Genomic DNA, 23049 nt, shown 5'->3' on the forward strand with positions numbered 1-23049 from the left:
TCAAGCCAGCCGGCCCTTTACTTATGACACAGGCGCACGCTTGGCACTACTTTGTTGATGCACGTGCGGTTACTGCGCACACAATTCACAAACACAGAAAATAATTTTTTTTTGGTTTGGACTGGAGTGTACTTTCGGGGGTTACAGCACCCTTTAACGGTCAAGCCAGCCGGCCCTTTACTTATGACACAGGCGCACGCTTGGCACTACTTTGTTGATGCACGTGCGGCTACTGCGCACACAATTCACAAACACAGAAAATAATTTTTTTTTTGGTTTGGACTGGAGTGTACTTTGGGGGTTACAGCACCCTTTAACGGTCAAGCCAGCCGGCCCTTTACTTATGACACAGGCGCTCGCTTGGCACTACTTTGTTGATGCACGTGCGGCTACTGCGCACACAATTCACAAACACAGAAAATAATTTTTTTTTTGGTTTGGACTGGAGTGTACTTTGGGGGTTACAGCACCCTTTAACGGTCAAGCCAGCCGGCCCTTTACTTATGACACAGGCGCACGCTTGGCACTACTTTGTTGATGCACGTGCGGCTACTGCGCACACAATTCACAAACACAGAAAATAATTTTTTTTTTGGTTTGGACTGGAGTGTACTTTGGGGGTTACAGCACCCTTTAACGGTCAAGCCAGCCGGCCCTTTACGTATGACACAGGCGCACGCTTGGCACTACTTTGTTGATGCACGTGCGGCTACTGCGCACACAATTCACAAACACAGAAAATAATTATTTTTTTGGTTTGGACTGGAGTGTACTTTGGGGGTTACAGCACCCTTTAACGGTCAAGCCAGCCGGCCCTTTACTTATGACACAGGCGCAAGCTTGGCACTACTTTGTTTATGCACGTGCGGCTACTGCGCACACAATTCACAAACACAGAAAATAATTTTTTTTTTGGTTTGGACTTGAGTGTACTTTGGGGGTTACAGCACCCTTTAATGGTCAAGCCAGCCGGCCCTTTACTTATGACACAGGCGCACGCTTGGCACTACTTTGTTGATGCACGTGCGGCTACTGCGCACACAATTCACAAACACAGAAAATAATTTTTTTTTGGTTTGGACTGGAGTGTACTTTCGGGGGTTACAGCGCCCTTTAACGGTCAAGCCAGCCGGCCCTTTACTTATGACACAGGCGCACGCTTGGCACTACTTTGTTTATGCACGTGCGGCTACTGCGCACACAATTCACAAACACAGAAAATAATTTTTTTTTTGGTTTGGACTTGCGTGTACTTTGGGGGTTACAGCACCCTTTAATGGTCAAGCCAGCCGGCCCTTTACTTATGACACAGGTGCACGCTTGGCACTACTTTGTTGATGCACGTGCGGCTACTGCGCACACAATTCACAAACACAGAAAATAAATTTTTTTTTGGTTTGGACTGGAGTGTACTTTCGGGGGTTACAGCACCCTTAACGGTCAAGCCAGCTGGCCCTTTACTTATGACACAGGCGCACGCTTGGCACTACTTTGTTGATGCACGTGCGGCTACTGCGCACACAATTCACAAACACAGAAAATAATTTTTTTTTGGTTTGGACTGGAGTGTACTTTCGGGGGTTACAGCACCCTTAACGGTCAAGCCAGCCGGCCCTTTACTTATGACACAGGCGCACGCTTGGCACTACTTTGTTGATGCACGTGCGGCTACTGCGCACACAATTCACAAACACAGAAAATAATTTTTTTTTGGTTTGGACTGGAGTGTACTTTCGGGGGTTACAGCACCCTTTAACGGTCAAGCCAGCCGGCCCTTTACTTATGACACAGGCGCACGCTTGGCACTACTTTGTTCATGCACGTGCGGCTACTGCGCACACAATTCACAAACACAGAAAATATATTATTTTTTTAGCACTTGGGGGGAGCACCCCTGATGGACAGAGCACCCCCTGGACAACACTACAGCACTCCTTTAGGACTGGGACACTGCACAGGACTTTGGAGTGGACACAGCCCCTATGGAGAACTGACTGCACAACACAGTCCAGCCAGCCCCTATGGACTTTGAAGTAGTGGACACAGCCCCTATTAACAACAGCAGCACAGCACAACACAGCCAGCCCCTATGGACTTTGAAGTAGTGGACAACAGCAGCACTACACTACACTACACTACACAGCCCTAACTCCCACCCTCCCTCTTCACTGTCCACAGCCGAGTGAGAAAATGGCGCCGACGCGGGTACCTTATATAGGATCCAAAACCCGCGAGACTCGGAAGGCGGGATGATGACGTTTTGCCTCGATTTCTGATCCGAGTCTGGCGGGAAAAGTCGAGCCTGACTCGGATCGGACTCGGATCGGGGGGGCTCGGGGGGGTTCGGATTTCAGAAATCCGAACCCGCTCACCCCTAATATATATATATATATTTATATATAATACCCCAGGTTCCAACCATAGTATTAAGCAATACACAGCAGGGAATGGTTGGTGGCACTCACGACGTATATAAAAATAAGGTCCAACCAACCTATATAGTTAAATATTTCAGTCTTTATAGACTTTTTTCTGGAACTGAAATGTTAAACTAAATAGGTAGTTTTTTTATATATGCCGTGAGTACCGCCAAACATTCCTTGCTGTGTGTAAATATATATATATATATATATATATATACAGTGTGTGTGTGTGTATGTGTGTATATATATATATATATATATATATATATACACTAGGGGTGAGCGGGTTCGGATTTCTGAAATCCGAACCCCCCCTGAGCCCCCCCGATCCGAGTCCGATCCGAGTCAGGCTCGACTTTTCCCGCCTGACTTGGATCTGAAATCGAGGCAAAACGTCATCATCCCGCCTTCCGAGTCTCGCGGGTTTTGGATCCTATATAAGGTACCCGCGTCGGCGCCATTTTCTCACTCGGCTGTGGACAGTGAAGAGGGAGGGTGGGAGTTAGGGCTGTGTAGTGTAGTGTAGTGTAGTGCTGCTGTTGTCCACTACTTCAAAGTCCATAGGGGCTGGCTGTGTTGTGCTGTGCTGCTGTTGTTAATAGGGGCTGTGTCCACTACTTCAAAGTCCATAGGGGCTGGCTGGACTGTGTTGTGCAGTCAGTTCTCCATAGGGGCTGTGTCCACTCCAAAGTCCTGTGCAGTGTCCCAGTCCTAAAGGAGTGCTGTAGTGTTGTCCAGGGGGTGCTCTGTCCATCAGGGGTGCTCCCCCCAAGTGCTAAAAAAATAATATATTTTCTGTGTTTGTGAATTGTGTGCGCAGTAGCCGCACGTGCATCAACAAAGTAGTGCCAAGCGTGCGCCTGTGTCATAAGTAAAGGGCCGGCTGGCTTGACCGTTAAAGGGTGCTGTAACCCCCGAAAGTACACTCCAGTCCAAACCAAAAAAAAATTATTTTCTGTGTTTGTGAATTGTGTGCGCAGTAGCCGCACGTGCATCAACAAAGTAGTGCCAAGCGTGCGCCTGTGTCATAAGTAAAGGGCCGGCTGGCTTGACCGTTAAGGGTGCTGTAACCCCCGAAAGTACACTCCAGTCCAAACCAAAAAAAAAATTATTTTCTGTGTTTGTGAATTGTGTGCGCAGTAGCCGCACGTGCATCAACAAAGTAGTGCCAAGCGTGCGCCTGTGTCATAAGTAAAGGGCCGGCTGGCTTGACCGTTAAAGGGTGCTGTAACCCCCAAAGTACACTCCAGTCCAAACCAAAAAATAAATTTTTTTCTGTGTTTGTGAATTGTGTGCGCAGTAGCCGCACGTGCATCAACAAAGTAGTGCCAAGCGTGCGCCTGTGTCATAAGTAAAGGGCTGGCTGGCTTGACCGTTAAAGGGTGCTGTAACCCCCAAAGTACACTCCAGTCCAAACCAAAAAAAAATTTATTTTCTGTGTTTGTGACTTGTGTGCACTGTGGCTGCACGTGCATCAACAAAGGAGCAGCGCCAAGCGTGCGCCTGTGTCCCATAATTAAAGAGCCGGCTGGCTCATTTCTTAAAGGGTGGTGTAACCCACAAAGTGCACTACTCTCCAGCAAAAATAAAAAAATATTTTCTGTGTTTGTGTGCGCTTTAGCCGCACGTATATATCAATATAACATAAATGGAGGACCAAACTTTCTCCGATAAAAATAAAATAGGGAAAGATCAAGAACCACTTCCTCCTAGTGCTGTTGCTGCTGCTGGGTGTTGTTCATCATCCCAGAGAGGAAGTAGGAACATCACTACTTTTACTAAACAATTGACCCTCCAACAGTCCCTAGCGAAGAGGATGAAGTACGACAGCAGTCATCCTGAAGCAAAACGTATAACTGAGGCCTTGACTGCTATGTTGGTGTTAGACATGCGTCCGGTATCCGCCATTATTGCAGTGGGATTTAGACAATTGATGGAGGTAGTGTGTCCCCGGTTCCAAATCCCGTCTAGATTCCACCTGCATCCTCAAAGCAGCAGCGACAAGCGTGCGTCTGTCTGTTAAAGGGTGGTGACACCCTCAAAGTGTGCTACACAAACAATAAAAATATTCTTCTTTTTTCTGTCTTTGTAAATTGTGTGGGCTGTAGCCGCACTTGCATCCTCAAAGCAGCAGCGACAAGCGTGCGTCTGTCTGTTAAAGGGTGGTGACACCCTCAAAGTGTGCTACACAAACAATAAAAATATTCTTCTTTTTTCTGTCTTTGTAAATTGTGTGGGCTGTAGCCGCACTTGCATCCTCAAAGCAGCAGCGACAAGCGTGCGTCTGTCTGTTAAAGGGTGGTGTAACTGTCAAAGTGCTCCAAAAAATAAAAAACTATTTTTTTAATGTGTTTGTGACTTGTGTGCAATGTAGCCGCACTTGCATCCTCAAAGCAGCAGCGACAAGCGTGCGTCTGTCTGTTAAAGGGTGGTGACACCCTCAAAGTGTGCTACACAAACAATAAAAATATTCTTCTTCTTTTTTCTGTCTTTGTGAATTGTGTGGGCTGTAGCCGCACTTGCATCCTCAAAGCAGCAGCGACAAGCGTGCGTCTGTCTGTTAAAGGGTGGTGTAACCCTCAAAGTGCGCTCCACAAACAATAAAAATATTCTTCTTTTTTTTTCTGTCTTTGTGAATTGTGTGGGCTGTAGCCGCACTTGCATCCTCAAAGCAGCAGCGACAAGCGTGCGTCTGTCTGTTAAAGGATTACATCGGTGACAGCATCCAAGTAGGCATGTCAGACAGTCCGTACCTGTACTGGCAGGAAAAAGAGGCAATTTGGAGGTCCCTGTACAAACTGGCTCTATTTTACCTGAGTTGTTCCCCTCCAGTGTGTACTCCGAAAGAGTGTTTAGTGCAGCCGGGAACCTTGTCAGCGAAAGGCGTAGGAGGTTGCTTCCACAAAATGTGGAGAAGATGATGTTCATAAAATGAATTATCAACTCTTCCAGGGAGACCAGCCTCCAGAACGTACAGAGGGACCTGTGGTTGTGGATTCCAGTGGGGACGAATTAATACTCTGTGAGGATGAGGATGTACACAACACTGAAGAGGGTGAGGAATCGGTGGATGAGGAGGATGAGGACGACATCTTGCCTCCGTAGAGCCAGTTTGTGCAGGGACAGATTAATTGCCAGCTTGTTTTGTGGGGGCCCAAACGAACCGATCATTTCAGCCACAGTCGTGTGGCAGACCCTGGCGCTGAAATGTTTGGTTTGTTAAAGTGTGCATGTCCTGTTTATACAACATAAGGGTGGGTGGGAGGGCCCAAGGACAATTCCATCTTGCACCTCTTTTTTTTCTTTGCATTATGTATAGTTTGGGGCCTAGTTTTTCAAACTGCCATCCTGTCTGCCACTGCAGTGTCACTCCTAGATGGACCACGTGTTTGTGCCGCCCACTCATATCTCTTAGCATAGTCATCCAGCTACCTCGGTGCAACCTTTTGGACATAAAACACTATTGTGAGGTGTTCAGAATAGACTGGAAATGAATGGAAATTAAGGTTATTGAGGTTAATAATAGCATAGGAGCAGAAAAACCCACAAACTCTGTGATTTTAGCTGTTTTTAAGCTTTTTTTCAAAAAAATACAGATCCAAAACACAAAACCCAGAACCCAAAACACGGAAGGGTGGTTTTGGCAAAACCAATCCAGATCCAAAACACGAAGAAAGATCCAGATCCAAAACCAAAACACAAAACACGAAAAGTGGCCGGTGCACACCCCTAATATACACACATATATATATATATATATATATATACTATACATATGTGTGTTGTTTATATATATATATATCTATATACACATATATATCTTAATATATATATATAAATATATACACATACGTACATAAACACACATATATATACATATACACATATATATATATATATATATATATATACACACACAACCACACATTCAAAGTAATACTACCTGGAGCCTTTAATTTATTCAATTTTAATTGATAATTAAAACAAGTGCACTACTCTCTGTCTTACTGTATCTACTCTCTTGAGATGATGATCCCTTTTGCTGGCAGACAGTGACACAGAAGAACTGCGCAGCGCGTTCTTCTTTCTCCTCCTCGGGTGAACCTCCATGTGCAGCTGTGCCTGTGATGCCCCCTCCTTCCCTGCAACCTGCACGCCGGCCGGCCAGTCCCTGAAAGCCTGCTGCCTGCACAGCCCTTTTCATTAGACGCGGCTACCGGCATCCCAGCAGCAGTGCTCTGCGTCGCCGCGCTGTCTGTATGACGGCTATCAGTGCAGTAGCTGCCGCTGCTGGTGTAAACTCTGCTACAGCGCTTCAGATCGGATCGGTAAAAAACATCTGATCTGTGGCAGGGGGCCCTCTCAGAGAGGGGGGCCCGGGGGTACTTGCCCCCAGAGCCCCCCCTTAATCCGGCCCTGATACACAGTGACATTTATCACTCGTTTTGGTGATAAAACTCGTTAGTAAATGAAGCACATTGTTTGACAATATATATCCTGGGTGACACGGGGAGGCAGAAGGCAGGGGGAGGAAGACAATCGAGAGGCAGACAGTGACAGGAAGAGCTAATGGGTAACAGGGAGATGCAGTGGGTGACAAGGAGAGGCAGTAGGAGGCATACTAGGGCAGTTTCCCCTTCCCTTGGCAGGGCCCCTGTAACAATCTAAACAGTGCCCCTACACCTAGGGGTTGCACAGTGCCCTCCCCTCGCAGCCCCAAATGTGGGGACAGTCATAAACACACACACACCCCTGGTTACATTTACAACCGAGTTTTGCACTTACTGAGCACAGGAGCTACCTCCTCCTCCACAGTAATGTGCGGCATCCTGGTGACAGCCAGCGGAAATGTGACCCCCTCCTAGTAGCAGCACTCCCACTGGCCTCCCTGATCCGGCACCCAGAGGAGCAGTGTAACAATGTGGGGAGAGAGGGCAGTCTCCAGCCTGGAAATGAATGGCATTGGCTGCTAAAAGCCCAGCCCTGCATCCCTAAGGTAAGGGGCAGGTCCATTAAGGCAGTTGGGGCAGACCATACTCCCTGCCCTCGGCCAGTCAGACGTTGCTCTCTAAATGGTTGGACACAGGGAAAAACTTATTGCAATTTGGGCAGCTGCAGGCCCCTTAGTCCCCAGACTGCTGCACCACCAGTAGTACTGCTACTACAAGGGCCCCTTTATAAAGGAGAGGACAGGAATGTCAGGACAAACCACTTTGATTGGCAAGTAGGGATGATCTTGGTGTACTTTCCATAGAAACAAAGCAAACACCCGAGTTCATCCAAGATTCTGCTCAATCATGTGACTGACCCCTAGAAGAGTGTGTGGGGCACTCAGACAGTGGGGCCCACCTTGGACTTGCCCTGTACACCTGTGTGCCAGTCCGACCATGTCCAGGTTTCCCAAAACATTCACATTACAAAGTAAAATACAATTTCTTTGTAATGGGTAATTATGTTTTAAACAGGGTTACGGGACTAGAGCATGGGCATCCACACTTTTTTCTTTGAGTGCCATATTAAGGCAATTACTTTGAACCGAGGGCCCCAATTTTATTTTCTGACAGTTTGTCTCCTAGCAATTAGGTAATAGTTATTTGCTGAGTCAATCTTATTATAAGAAACACTAAAACTAATAACAATTTCTTGAAATACTCATTTATATTGATTTTAGATTTAGGCTGTCCATCAGATAATACATGTGGTCTGTATAATCCTCAAATTATGGTATGGTCTCACTCTCCTCCTTAAATTATGCTCCATGTCCCAATTCTACTTTTTTCAGAGCCTGTTTTCCCTCAGGTAATAGCCAGCTCTAGTCTCTTAATAGCATAGTCCCTATTCTCCTCAGGAGCAGCCTTTGATCCTTGTCCATCCTGTGTCTGACTCTACTGCTGTGTAGGAAGCCTGGGGCTGGTTTGGGGGTGGCATAGAGGCAGGATGCTGCTTCCTCTCAGGAGTGTTGCCTCAGCTCTGCCTGTCTCTCAGGCAGGGAGGGTGTAGCTCTCCTCACTCACTGTGGTGGAGGTGCAGGAGTGTAGCAGTGGATCAAAGACTCTAAACTGCGGTCCTGTCAGAGGGCCTCTTAGAGCAAATGGCAGGCTGTGTTTGGCCCATGGGCCATAGTTTGTACTACCATGGTCTAGAGAGATATTGGAATGGAATCAGTATGATTAACCACTGGCAACATAGCCGGTGGTTCAAATCCCGACAGCGGCAGCCTGGCAGGGGTGAAAATCCCGATCGTCGAAAGGTAAGTATTCACTTACCAAATTCTACCCCCTAACCCTTACCCTCCCTTAGGGGTGCCTAACCCTAACCTCCCACCCAAGTGCCTAACCCTAATTCCCCCCATAAGAGCCTAACCTAACCCCCCTTTTCCCCGTAGCCTAAACCTAAGTCTCCTGGGGGTTGCCTATCCCTAACCTCCCCCCGGAGGTGCCTAACCCTAATCCCACCTTCCCCTAGCCTAAACCTAACCTCCCAGGGGGGTGCCTAACCCTAAGTCACCCCCAGGAGCCCCTAACCTAACCCTCCCCCCCCACGGCTGTCCACGCCCAGCGCCTGGCTTACCTTCTGTTGGTAAGCCAGGTGTTGGGTTCCCGGTGTAGGTATAATAAGAGGCGTCGGGATTTTGATGCCTGTCATAAGTGCCTTGCCAGGATTAGACAGTCGGGAAGCCGGCAGCCGGGATTACATCCGTTGGCTTCCCGACTGCTTCCCATTGGAATCGGTAATGAATAAATAAATATTTATATGACAATACAAATAGAATGGATGTTAAGACAGGAAAGATTGACAATGAGACTTAAGGGTCTCTATTTACTAAGCCTTGAATGGAGATAAAGTCAACAGAGATAAAGTTTAAAGTTCCAGCTAATCAGCTTCTGTCACAGGCTGTGTTTGAAAAATACCCTTCTGCTCAACGGGAGGTTTCTGTCCTCCCTGAGCTCGCCTTAGGAAACCTGCGTTATGGTTTGACAGGTGTACCGCCCCAGTCAAACTCCTCACCTGCCACTGTTATCTGGTCCCTTGTCTCCGCTGACTTTATCTCCATCCAAGGCTTATTGAATAGATCCCTTAGAACCATTAATGGGCATTGCTTCCTACATTTCCATACTATATACAAATCCACTAATTTTAATGTTGGTTTCTGTACAGGATGCAGGATCGTCCAAGTTTTGAGAATGTGGAATCCCGTATGAGAATTTACTACTACAGTGTTGCTGACAAGTCTGAAGGCGCTTCCTCTGCTTCAGCCAATGAAAAGCCAGCAGACTGACAAGATAAACATCAGTATATTAGGGCACAACAGAATATATTAAAGCAGACTTTACTCAAAAATATAACTGTTGCTTACAAGAAAAAGAAAACAATGTATTTTTTTTAAGTGGACAGTTGAAATAAAAATGGCTTGTGGCATGCTGTCAAATAAAAATGCTGCTCTCGCATGTGATATTATTATAATTAATAAAATTTAAGTATATAGATTTGTTTCGCTATCTCTTATTGAAATCAGCCATTTTGTTGGCTAAGTCAATGCTCTTAAGAATTCATCCTATCAATTTACTTGAAGAAAGGATGTAAAGGATTCCTAGTACATGATTAGAATGTATTCTTATGAAAATGACTGACTCAGTGTGTAGGTGCAAATTTGTAATGCAGTGCACAGTAACTATGCAAAATGTTTTTTTTATTTTCAGAAACTTATTTTTATATTAGTTGCAATTCCATCACATATAAATCTGGAGTAGGTGACACAGTTAATATTTTAAATGTTCTACACAAAAAGGAGCTAGTGAAAGGGTCTGTCATTCATAAAATGCAGAGTAGCTTTACAAAGCAGTTAAAAAGACAATGAAAAGACTGAAATACAATAGGTTGCGAATTTGCATGGAATTTTAACGGTTAACAAATTTCATGTTTAGGTAATTGACTTACACATTTTTTTCTTTTCTATGTACAGTATGTACATGTATTATTATCACAAAAATAAGAAATAACAATTGTATAATAGGGGTCTATTTAATAAGCCTTGGAGGGATATAAAGTAGACAGAGATAAAGTACCAGCCAATCAGCTCCTAACTGTAAATTTTCAAACACAGCCTGTGACAGTTAGGAGCTGATTGGCTGGTATTTATCTCCGTTCACTTTATCTCCATCCGAGGCTTAGTAAATAGGCCCTTATATCTGGCAAATCAGATATAGATCAAGGAATGAAGAAATTTGGCAAAATGCAAATTGTTTTGAATGTGTATTTTTTACTAGCAGATTTTATTAACTGCACTTCATTAAATAAGTATGATTACGTACACTTCAGCAAATTTGTGGTTAAATTTACAGTATATAAAAGTGCTACAAAAAATATGTGACAATGTATCACTCTGTAGATCTCCTTCAGATAATCCCAGACCTTCCTTCCCTTTTCTACAGCTCTTAAACCAGTAAGTAGACTGGTCTCACCATACACATCTCACGTTTGTTGACTGGGTAAGTAGCAATTTACTTGACAGTTTATATCTACTGAACAAAATACTTTTTGTATCAGTGAACTGCAAAACTAACCGAATTGTATAAGGTTAATGCAAAATCACGTCTTTTTTTTTTTCATTAGAAATTCAAATACAAAATCAGAATGACTTTTGTTTGGTAGCAAAAACTTTTCAGTACATATATTAACATTTCAATAATTTCCTGCAGTAAAACTTACCATAATTTCAGACAGTTAAACTTACAGTACCAAGACTTATTTACCAGCTTTTTACAAAAAATAGTCTTAAATGTATACACATCTGAGCTGCATCATACACGAAAAGGTAAAAAGTGCGAGTCATTAAAAAAAAAAAATGTAGAAGCATTTTCCTTTTCTTTTCTTTACATAGTATTATCAGCACATATAGTACTAATAGTATTGTCATGAACTGTTAATTAAATAGGAATAACTATATTTTCAGAACAGTACTGTATGTGCATGAAGGCAAATGTGCTAAAAAAAAAAAGGTAATAGCATAGTAACAGGACAGTTAGCTAGGTGAAGGCAAGACATGTAGCCTTCCAGTAGAGGTCACATACAATATGTAATTTAAATAATTGCATGGGAAATACTCACAAGTTTATACTTATTAGCCTATATGGTCAGTAGTGCAAATTAGCAGAAAGACTCTTTTTGCCTGATAACTTCTGCACAGTATACTATCTAAACTCTATTGTACCCAAAGTTAGGAATTTCTAAATGGGCTGGACATAGGGGTCAATCCCATTAGCCACGATGATGTCGCCGGTGCGAGTCATCGCGGCAGTGGCTGCACTTTACGACAGCCCATATTCGCCAAATTTTGCTCGCAGCCCTATTGAGCAGTGAGCAAAGTTTAGCGAATTCAGGGTCGATTCGGGCTGCGACGTGTGCAATGTGCTGGTCCGTTGCCGGTGTTTTAATGCCGTTGCAATGGCACATCGCTCCCTTCGCATGAAATAGGATTGACCCCATGGTATTCTTTATAATATTTAACAAAATTTTTAATTTATGCTATCTCCACCTTCAGTCCTTGTAACCTAAGGCTTGACACGCCTTCTATACTGGTGTGGTACAAAATGTCAAAATTTAGACTGTCAAGGTATGAAATTTGATATTTAGAATGTTGACATGGATGTTATGTTGACATGTGTCATGTTGACATGTGTCATGCTAACATGCACAATGTCAACATGATTATCACCAAAAGGAGCTATTGTCAACATATCGTTTTTTTACCCCAGTATTTATGGCCTATCCCAACCCTAAACAAAAAGTATGGTGGTCGCTCACATCAACTTAATGACATTGCACAGGTGCTTGTAAAGGGTGGGGTTTACACTGAGCTACAGAAAAAAAAAAAAAATCCCAACCCTAACCCTAAACCTAATACTGATGTGTACTGCTGACATTATGTCTGTCGACATTCTGAATGTTGGTATATTGACTACATAGGTATATCAACAATTAGACAAATTTATAGATGTCCCTTCTTTTTATGGGGCATATCTATCAATTAATACTTGTCGAATATCCCCCGTTAGCTAACGCCACTAGAACATGGCGTTAGCCATTGTAGCCTATAGACTACAAATTGCAGAAAGTACCTTCTTAGGATCCTTCTCCGACACTTACCACTTATGCATGCGCAGTCAGCAGACCGCATATATGCAGTGTACACACTGCAAGGACTGGCTCCTATCAGAGTACAATACAATAGTACCTCTAAACGCATTCAGTATGGAATGCCGGCTGCCGCATGACCGGCAGTTCGAATCCCGGCTGCGGCAGCCCGACAAAACAGCAGAGCCCGGCAGCGGAAGACCGACAGCGCTGGAAATCCCAATCGTCTATAGGTAAGTATAAACTATTCTTTTCTAACCCCCTAACCCTAACCCTCCTTAGGGGTGCCTAACCCTAACCTCCCCACCAAGTGCCTAACCCTAACCTCCCCCCTCTAAGTGCCTAACCCTAACCTCCCCACCAAGTGCCTAACCCTAACCTCCCCCCTCTAAGTGCCTAACCCTAACCTCCCCACCAAGTGCCTAACCCTAACCTCCCCCCTCTAAGTGCCTAACCCTAACCCCCCCTTTCTCGCTGCCTAAACCTAAATCCCAGGGGGGGTGCCTAACCCTAAAACCCAGGGGCGGGTGCCTAACCCTAACCCTCCCTCCCCCTAGCCTAACCCTAACCCTCCCGGAGGGGTGCCTAACCCTAAGTCCCCCCCGGGTGGACTAAACCTAACCCTCCCCCCCCCAGCGGCTGTCCTCTTGCGGCGCCCGGCATCCCTTCAATCGGGATGCCGGGCGCCAGTGTGCCGGCGTCGGGAAAATGACAGGCGTCTGGATTATAGACGCCTGTCATTTAACCCTAGCCTGGATTAAGGATTCTAGATGCCGGCCGTCGGGATTGCGACCGCCGGCATCTTAAACGTATCCCCTCTAAACGCTACTAAATGTCTAAATGCTGTGAGCAGCAGTGATAAGAAAATTGGAATTAACAGGTCAAAAACTCAATAATTAATAACTGTGCCCCTATGGCTTATATGTTATAGCATAGTACAATACTTGACATAATCTATTTTTAGTTTTAAACTTCAATGAAACAGAGAAGTCTGAACACCAGAGTGAAAACTTATTCTGTGAATCCATCAGCTTGTTTGTATTTTGAGCCAGACTGACTTCAGAGAATGCTGACAACATCAATATGCATTGAACCGATGAAAAGATAGATAAACAGTAATACTGTCTTATTATCCAATTATCATACATACTGTATGGAAAGAATACTAGGATAGGGCTCTAAAAATTGTAGGTGGGATGCATTATATTAATATAGATATTGCAGAGGTTTGACTGCTCACCACATAAGCATCAAGCTCCAGAATGCGATACATTCCAGGGCTTGGATGCAGTGGGCAATGCTATGTTTAGATGGCATTGCCCAATAGAAGCCTATGGGCTTCTATTTGCAACTCCCCCTGAGAGGGATACAATCGGATCCCTCCCAGCGTCCCCCATGGCACATGCATCATGCGACGCATGCGCAGAAGGACTTCTGGGTCATAAACCCGGAAATTCTTCTATAGCAAAGGACAGCTCTTAATGGGAGAGCGGTCATTTGTGACTTTATTCATGCATCCCAGAGTTATTTATACCGGTATGTATGCGATGAGCGGCGGGATGCAGCTTATGCAAAATGCGATGCTTGATGCATTCCGCCCTATCATAGGTTTTAAAATGACAAATAGTATTTTCATGAACAGGTGACCCTAAAATCTGAGTTTATAATATGTTTGTAAATTAAACATATATAGTAATCTACTGAAGAGTGACCAGCAATACTTTTTTCCCATAGAAAATGTATCGGTAGCAGGTACTCACTGAACGTTACATAAGAGCTATTGTGGTCTATTTATTATATATATTTGTGGCATATTCCTTGAAAACATCTGGGCCGATATCTGCTGCAGTCCCTCCATTTTCCCCCTGCAGCTGCAGCCCCCATAGGTTTCTATGGGGGATGTGATGCTGTCAGATTTACCAAGTTGCGGAATGCTAAGCATTCCGGAACTTGGTTACGGCAGCATATGCCATCTGAAGATGGCATCAGCCACTGTAGCCTATGGGTTACACATTTCAAAAATTACCTAGAGAGATTCCATAGGAACCTACCCTGGCAATAGCTGCCATGCATGTGTGGTAAGCATACCGCGCTGCGCAGGATCCCTGGCAAAGGAGTGAAGAGACCACTGATGCATTCACTTGACCGTTTCGGAGCCCCTGACCCTGTGGTTGAAATTTGATGCTTTGAGGCGCAATGATTTCATGCTGCAATACAATCATGGGTGCTAATATCGCACCCAGATCGCATTGTAAATGCGATTGTTAATTAATGGGTCCCATGGAAGCTTCCTTATTTTTATTAAACTTATTTTCATTAATTTGTGAAATTATTTACTCCTGTTTCTGGTATTACTGATTTATTCCTATTTCTGGTATTATTTATTTACTCCTATTTCTGGTATTACTGATTTATTCCTATTTATGGTATTATTTATTTACTCTTGTTTCTGGTATTATTTTTTAAAATTAAATATGATGCAAAAAATAGTGCTGTTACCATTTTGTGCCATTAGAAATAAGTATTTGTGACTTGACTTTTACAGTGACTTTCAAAAATGTCTGTTCTGACTGATACATTTATAACAGAATTCACATTGCATCCAGTTCTAGCATAACATATATTTTATGGTTTTTACTGCATTGTTGTGTATGCACTTGTGTATATTTAGCTGTGTCTAGTGATATTTAGTGAAAAGTCTACTGTGGTAGGTAGATATATCTGTAAATGCATGAATTCCTTTATCTTATTATGAAATCTTAAAGATCCTGTAAGTTGACTTACATAAAATTACTTCTAAAACTGCCCAAAATGAACATGCAGGTGTAGGCGTACTTAGCGGAATGGAAGATATGTGAGATAAAGTTGTGATTGTGAGAAGAGATTACTTCCTACACACTGCAGACTTTCTGTCATTGCTTAAGGCTACTACAGTCAGACTTTTTAAACATATTTTAGTATAAAAACAATAATAAAAAGCATCATTATGTTAATTTTCAAAGGTTGGACGGCCCCCGATAATTAAGTATCCAGCTCATTGCGAGTAGCAGTTGTGGATACAAAATCACCGGAAATTTGTTGTCTCCATAATCCTCTTGATTGCTACTTCTGTTGCAGTGAAAGTTAGCACTGCAGAATCTGACTTGGCAGTGTTAGTGTGCCTGAGTAAACTGGGCTTCACGCAGCTGCACAATGCCTCAGCGACCAGGGGAAGGAGCTGGACAGGGAAGGAGGGATCTAAAAGGATCCCTCTTCACAACCAGGAACTCCTCCCCCATAGAGAAGGTGCGGCAGCAAACGCCATCTGAAGATGGCGATCGATCCTGCAGTCAAGCTCTAAAACTATTGTATTTTCAGAGCTTGATTCATTTAGGTCCCATACTGCTTTATAGGGACAGGGGGCAAGATTGAGCTGAAAGGTAAGCAGAATATATCAGTGATATCTCCTGCATTACCTTTATAATGAATGGCCCTGACACTTAAATGCTACAAAAGTATGTGAAAATGTATATTTTCACATGACTTTGTAAAAATTAAGTGATAAGACCCCAAAGTCACATAATGCTAAGGTGTGCTCACATGTAAATACATACAGTATGTGAAGGTTGATAAATGCTCATATTAGATATCATTATTACAATTAAAGTAAGAAAAACACATTGATTTATGAAATAAACAATTAAATCCAAATACCATAGAAATTTACATCATATGTAGCAGCTGCCATCAGAGTTGGCTTGGTGGGAGACATGCAATGACATCATATGTACAGTAGCAGCTGCCATCAGTGTAGGCCTGGTGGGAGGCATGCAATGACATCATATGTAGCAGCTGCCATCAGTGTTGGCTTGGTGGGAGACATGAAATGACATCATATGTACAGTAGCAGCTGCCATCAGTGTTAGCTTGGTGGGAGGCATGCAATTACATCATATGTAGCAGCTGCCATCAGTGTTGGCTTGGTGGGAGGCATGCAATGACATCATATGTAGCAGCTGCCATCAGTGTTGGTTTGGTGGGAGGTATGCAATGACATCATATGTAGCAGCTGCCATCAGTGTTGGCTTGGTGGGAGACATGCAATGACATCATATCTATAGTAGCAGCTGCCATCAGTGTTAGCTTGGTGGGAGGCATGCAGTGGCATCATATGTAGCAGCAGATGCCATCAGTGTTGGCTTGGTAGGAGGCATGCAATGACATCATATGTAGCAGCTGCCATCAGTGTTGGTTTGGTGGGAGGCATGCAATGACATCATATGTAGCAGCTGCCATCCGTGTTGGGTTGGTGGGAGACATGCAATGACATCACATGTACAGTAGCAGATGCCATCAGTGTTGGCTTGGTGGGAGGCATGCAATGACATCATTTGTAGCAGCTGCCATCAGTGTTGGCTTGGTGGGAGGCATGCAATGACATCATATGTAGTAGCTGCCATAAGTGATGACTTGGTGGGAGGCATACAATGACATCATATGTAGCAGCTGCCTTCAGAGTTGGCTTGGTGGGAGGCATGCAATGACATCATATGTAGCCGCTGCCATCAGTGTTGGCATTGTGAGGGGCAAAAAATGACATCATATGTAGCAGCTGCCTTCAGTGTTACAATAGTGGGAGGCATGCAATGACATCATATTTAGCAGCTGTCATCAGTGTTACAATAGTGGGAGGCATACAATGACATCATATGTGGCAGCTGCCATCAGTATTGGCTTGGTGGGAGGCATCCCATGACATCATATGTAGCAGCTGCCATCAATGTTGGCTTGGCGGGACATATGCAATGACATCATATCTACAGTAGCAGCTGCCATCAGTGTTGGCTTGGTGGGAGGTATGCAATGACATCATATGTGGCAGCTGCCATCAGTGTTACAATAGTGGGAGGCATGCAATGACATCATATTTGGCAGCTGTCATCAGTGTTACAATAGTGGGAGGCATGCAATGACATCATATGTGGAAGCTGCCATCAGTGTTACAATAGTAGGAGGCATGCAATGACATCATATTTGGCAGCTGCCATCAGTGTTGGCTTGGTGGGAGGCATGCAGTGACATCAAATGTAGTAGCTGCCATCAGTGTTGGCTTGGTGGGAGGCATGCAATGACATCATTTGTAGCAGCTGCCATCAGTGTTGGCTTGGTGGGAGGCATGCAATGACATCATATGTAGCAGCTGCCTTCAGTGTTGGCTTGGTGGGAGGCATGCAATGACATCATATGTACAGTAGCAGCTGCCATCACTGATGGCTTGGTGGGAGACATGCAATGACATCATATGTCGCAGCTGCCATCAGTGATGGCTTGGTAGGAGGTATGCAATGACATCATAAGTGGCAGCTGCCATCAGTGTTGGCTTGGTGGGAGGCATGCAGTGACATCATATGTAGCAGCTGCCATCAGTGTTGGCTTGGTGGGAGGCATGCAATGACATCATATGTGGCAGCTGCCATCAGTGTTACAATAGTGGGAGACATGCAATGACATCTTATGTAGCAGCTGCCATCAGTGTTGGCTTGGTGGGAGGCATGCAATGACATCATATGTAGATTAGCTGTTGCCATCAGTGTTGGCTTGGTGGGAGGCATGCAATGACATCATATGTAGCAGCTGCCATCAGTGTTGGCGTTGTGAGAGGCAAAAAATGACATCATATGTAGCAGCTGCCATCAGTGTTACAATAGTGGGAGGCATGCAATGACATCATATTTAGCAGCTGTCATCAGTGTTACAATAGTGGGAGGCATACAATGACATCATATGTGGCAGCTGCCATCAGTATTGGCTTGGTGGGAGGCATCCCATGACATCATATGTAGCAGCTGCCATCAATGTTGGCTTGGTGGGACACATGCAATGACATCATATCTACAGTAGCAGCTGCCATCAGTGTTGGCTTGGTGGGAGGCATGCAGTGGCATCATATGTAGCAGCTGCCTTCAGTGTTGGCTTGGTGAGAGGCATGCAGTGACATCATATGTAGCAGCTGCCATCAGTGTTGGCTTGGTGGGAGGCATGCAATGAAACCATATGTGGCAGCTGCCATCAGTGTAAGAATAGTGGGAGGCATGCAATGACATCATATCTGGCAGCTGCCATCAGTGTTGGCTTGGTGGGAGGTATGCAATGACATCTTATGTGGCAGCTGCCATCAGTGTTACAATAGTGGGAGACATGCAATTGCATCTTATGTGGCAGCTGCCATCAGTGTTGGCTTGGTGGGAGGCATACAATGACATTATAAGTAGCAGCTGCCATCAGTGTTGGCTTGGTGGGAGGCATGCAATGACATCATATGTAGAGTAGCTGCTGCCATCAGTGTTGGCTTGGTGGGAGGCATGCAATGACTTCATATGTAGCAGCTGCCATCAGTGTTGGCGTTGTGAGAGGCAAAAAATGACATCATATGTGGCAGCTGCCATCAGTGTTACAATAGTGGGAGGCATGCAATGACATCATATTTAGCAGCTGTCATCAGTGTTACAATAGTGGGAGGCATACAATGACTTCATATGTGGCAGCTGCCATCAGTATTGGCTTGGTGGGAGGCATCCCATGACATCATATGTAGCAGCTGCCATCAATGTTGGCTTGGTGGGACACATGCAATGACATCATATCTACAGTAGCAGCTGCCATCAGTGTTGGCTTGGTGGGAGGCATGCAGTGGCATCATATGTAGCAGCTGCCATCAGTGTTGGCTTGGTGAGAGGCATGCAGTGACATCATATGTAGCAGCTGCCATCAGTGTTGGCTTGGTGGGAGGTATGCAATGACATCATATGTGGCAGCTGCCATCAGTGTTACAATAGTGGGAGGCATGCACTGACATCATATTTGGCAGCTGTCATCAGTGTTACAATAGTGGGAGGCATGCAATGACATCATATGTGGAAGCTGCCATCAGTGTTACAATAGTAGGAGGCATGCAATGACATCATATGTGGCAGCTGCCATCAGTGTTTGCTTGGTGGGAGGCATGCAGTGACTTCAAATGTAGTAGCTGCCATCAGTGTTGGCTTGGTGGGAGGCATGCTATGACATCATATGTAGCAGCTGCCATCAGTGTTGGCTTGGTGGGAGGCATGCAATGACATCATATGTAGTAGCTGCCATCAGTGATGACTTGGTGGGAGGCATACAATGACATCATATGTAGCAGCTGCCTTCAGTATTGGCTTGGTGGGAGGCATGCAATGACATCATATGTACAGTAGCAGCTGCCATCACTGTTGGCTTGGTGGGAGGCATGCATTGACATCATATGTAGCAGCTGCCATCAGTGATTGCTTGGTGGGAGGTATGCAATGACATCATAAGTGGCAGCTGCCATCAGTGTTGGCTTGGTGGGAGGCATGCAGTGACATCATATGTAGCAGCTGCCATCAGTGTTGGCTTGGTGGGAGGCATGCTATGACATCATATGTAAAGTAGCAGCTGCCATCAGTGTTGGCTTGGTGGGAGGCATGAAGTGACTTCATATTTAGGAGCTGCCATCAGTGTTGGCATGGTGGCATGCATGCAATGACATCATATGTAGCAGCTGCCATCAGTGTTGGCTTGGTGAGAGACATGCAATTACATCATTAGTACAGTAGCAGCTGCCATCAGTGTTGGATTGGTGGGAGGCATGCAATGACATCATATGTAGCAGCTGCCATCAGTGTTGGTTTGGTGGGAGGCATGCAATGACATCATATGTAGTAGCTGCCATCAGTGTTGGCTTGGAGGGAGGCATGCAATGACATCTTATGTAGCAGCTGCCATCAGTGTTGGATTGGTGGGAGGCATGCAATGACATCATATGTAGAAGCTGCCATCAGTAATTCAATAGTGGGAGGCATGCAATGACATCATATGTGGCAGCTGCCATCAGTGTTACAATAGTGGGAGGCATGCAATGACATCATATGTGGCAGCTGCCATCAGTGATGGCTTGGTGGGGGGTATGCAATGACATCATGTGTGGCAGCTGCCCTCAGAGTTGGCTTGGTGGGAGGTATGCAATGAGATCATATGTGGCAGCTGCCATCAGTGTTACAATAGTGGGAGGCATGCAATGACATCATATGTGGCAGCTGCCATCAGTGTTACAATAGTGGGAGGCATGCAATGACATCATTTGTGGCAGCTGCCATCAGTGTTGGCTTGGTGGGAGGCATGCAGTGACATCAAATGTAGCAGCTGCCATCAGTGTTGGCTTGGTGGGAGGCATGCAATGACATCATATGTAGCAGCTGCCATCAGTGTTGGCTTGGAAGGAGGGATGCAATGACATCATATGCAGCAGCTGCCTTCAGTGATGACTTGGTGGGAGGCATGCAATGACATTATATGTAGCAGCTGCCATCAGTGTTGGGTTGGTGGGAGGTATGCAATGACATCATAAGTGGCAGCTGCCATCAGTGTTACAATAGTGGGAGGCATGCAATGACATCATGTGTGGCAGCTGCCATCAATGTTGGCATGGTAGGAGGCATGCAATGACATCATATGTAGCAGCTGCCATCAGTGTTGGCTTGGTGGGAGGCATGCTATGACATCATATGTAAAGTAGCAGTTGCCATCAGTGTTGGTTTGGTGGGAGGCATGCAGTGACATCTTATTTAGGAGCTGCCATCAGTGTTGGCTTGGTGGGATGCATGCAATGACATCATATGTAGCAGCTGCCATTAGTGTTGACTTGGTGGGAGACATGCAATGACATCATATGTAGCAGCTGCCATCAGTGTTGGCTTGGTGGGAGATAGGCAATGACATCATTAGATCAGTAGTAGCTGCCATCAGTGTTGGTTTGGAGGGAGGCATGCAATGACATCATATGTAGCAGCTGCCATCAGTGTTGGCTTGGTGGGAGACATGCAATGACATCATATGTAGCAGCTGCCATCAGTGTTGGCTTGGTGGGAGGCATGCAATGACACCATATGTGGCAGCTGCCATCAGTGTAAGAATAGTGGGAGGCATGCAATGACATCATATCTGGCAGCTGCCATCAGTGTTTGCTTGGTGGGAGGTATGCAATGACATCTTATGTGGCAGCTGCCATCAGTGTTACAATAGTGGGAGACATGCAATGACATCTTATGTGGCAGCTGCCATCAGTGTTGGCTTGGTCGGAGGCATACAATGACATTATAAGTAGCAGCTGCCATCAGTGTTGGCTTGGTGGGAGGCATGCAATGACATCATATGTAGAGTAGCTGCTGCCATCAGTGTTGGCTTGGTGGGAGGCATGCAATGACTTCATATGTAGCAGCTGCCATCAGTGTTGGCGTTGTGAGAGGCAAAAAATGACATCATATGTGGCAGCTGCCATCAGTGTTACAATAGTGGGAGGCATGCAATGACATCATATTTAGCAGCTGTCATCAGTGTTACAATAGTGGGAGGCATACAATGACTTCATATGTGGCAGCTGCCATCAGTATTGGCTTGGTGGGAGGCATCCCATGACATCATATGTAGCAGCTGCCATCAATGTTGGCTTGGTGGGACACATGCAATGACATCATATCTACAGTAGCAGCTGCCATCAGTGTTGGCTTGGTGGGAGGCATGCAGTGGCATCATATGTAGCAGCTGCCATCAGTGTTGGCTTGGTGAGAGGCATGCAGTGACATCATATGTAGCAGCTGCCATCAGTGTTGGCTTGGTGGGAGGCATGCAATGACATTATATGTGGCAGCTGCCATCAGTGCAAGAATAGTGGGAGGCATGCAATTACATCATATGTGGCAGCTGCCTTCAGTGTTGGCTTGGTGGGAGGTATGCAATGACATCATATGTGGCAGCTGCCATCAGTGTTACAATAGTGGGAGGCATGCACTGACATCATATTTGGCTGCTGTCATCAGTGTTACAATAGTGGGAGGCATGCAATGACATCATATGTGGAAGCTGCCATCAGTGTTACAATAGTAGGAGGCATGCAATGACATCATATGTGGCAGCTGCCATCAGTGTTGGCTTGGTGGGAGGCATGCAGTGACATCAAATGTAGTAGCTGCCATCAGTGTTGGCTTGGTGGGAGGCATGCTATGACATCATATGTAGCAGCTGCCATCAGTGTTGGCTTGGTGGGAGGCATGCAATGACATCATATGTAGTAGCTGCGATCAGTGATGACTTGGTGGGAGGCATACAATGACATCATATGTAGCAGCTGCCTTCAGTATTGGCTTGGTGGGAGGCATGCAATGACATCATATGTAAAGTAGCAGCTGCCATCAGTGTTGGCTTGGTGGGAGGAATGCAATGACATCATATTTAGCCGCTGCCATCAGTGTTGGCTTGGAGGGATGCATTAAGTGACATCATATTTAGGAGCTGCCATCAGTGTTGGCATGGTGGCATGCATGCAATGACATCATATGTAGCAGCTGCCATCAATGTTGGCTTGGTGAGAGACATGCAATTACATCATTAGTACAGTAGCAGCTGCCATCAGTGTTGGATTGATGGGAGGCATGCAATGACATCATATGTA

General features: G+C 45.1%; 1 protein-coding gene across 1 annotated transcript in view; it reads left to right on the plus strand.

The window, feature by feature from the left end:
• The window catches only part of ZAP70 (zeta chain of T cell receptor associated protein kinase 70), a 107387-nt gene extending 97594 nt beyond the window's left edge, over positions 1-9793 (plus strand). The window contains exon 13 of the mRNA XM_088448894.1: positions 9582-9793. Within this exon, the coding sequence (XP_088305020.1) occupies positions 9582-9702 (121 nt within the window). The 3' untranslated portion in view covers positions 9703-9793. The remainder of the gene's footprint in view (positions 1-9581) is intronic.
• Positions 9794-23049: the final 13256 nt, after the last annotated feature.

Source organism: Taudactylus pleione, unplaced genomic scaffold (assembly GCF_031769625.1).
Source record: "Taudactylus pleione unplaced genomic scaffold, aTauple2 ptg000471l, whole genome shotgun sequence".
Classification (NCBI taxonomy): domain Eukaryota; kingdom Metazoa; phylum Chordata; class Amphibia; order Anura; family Myobatrachidae; genus Taudactylus; species Taudactylus pleione.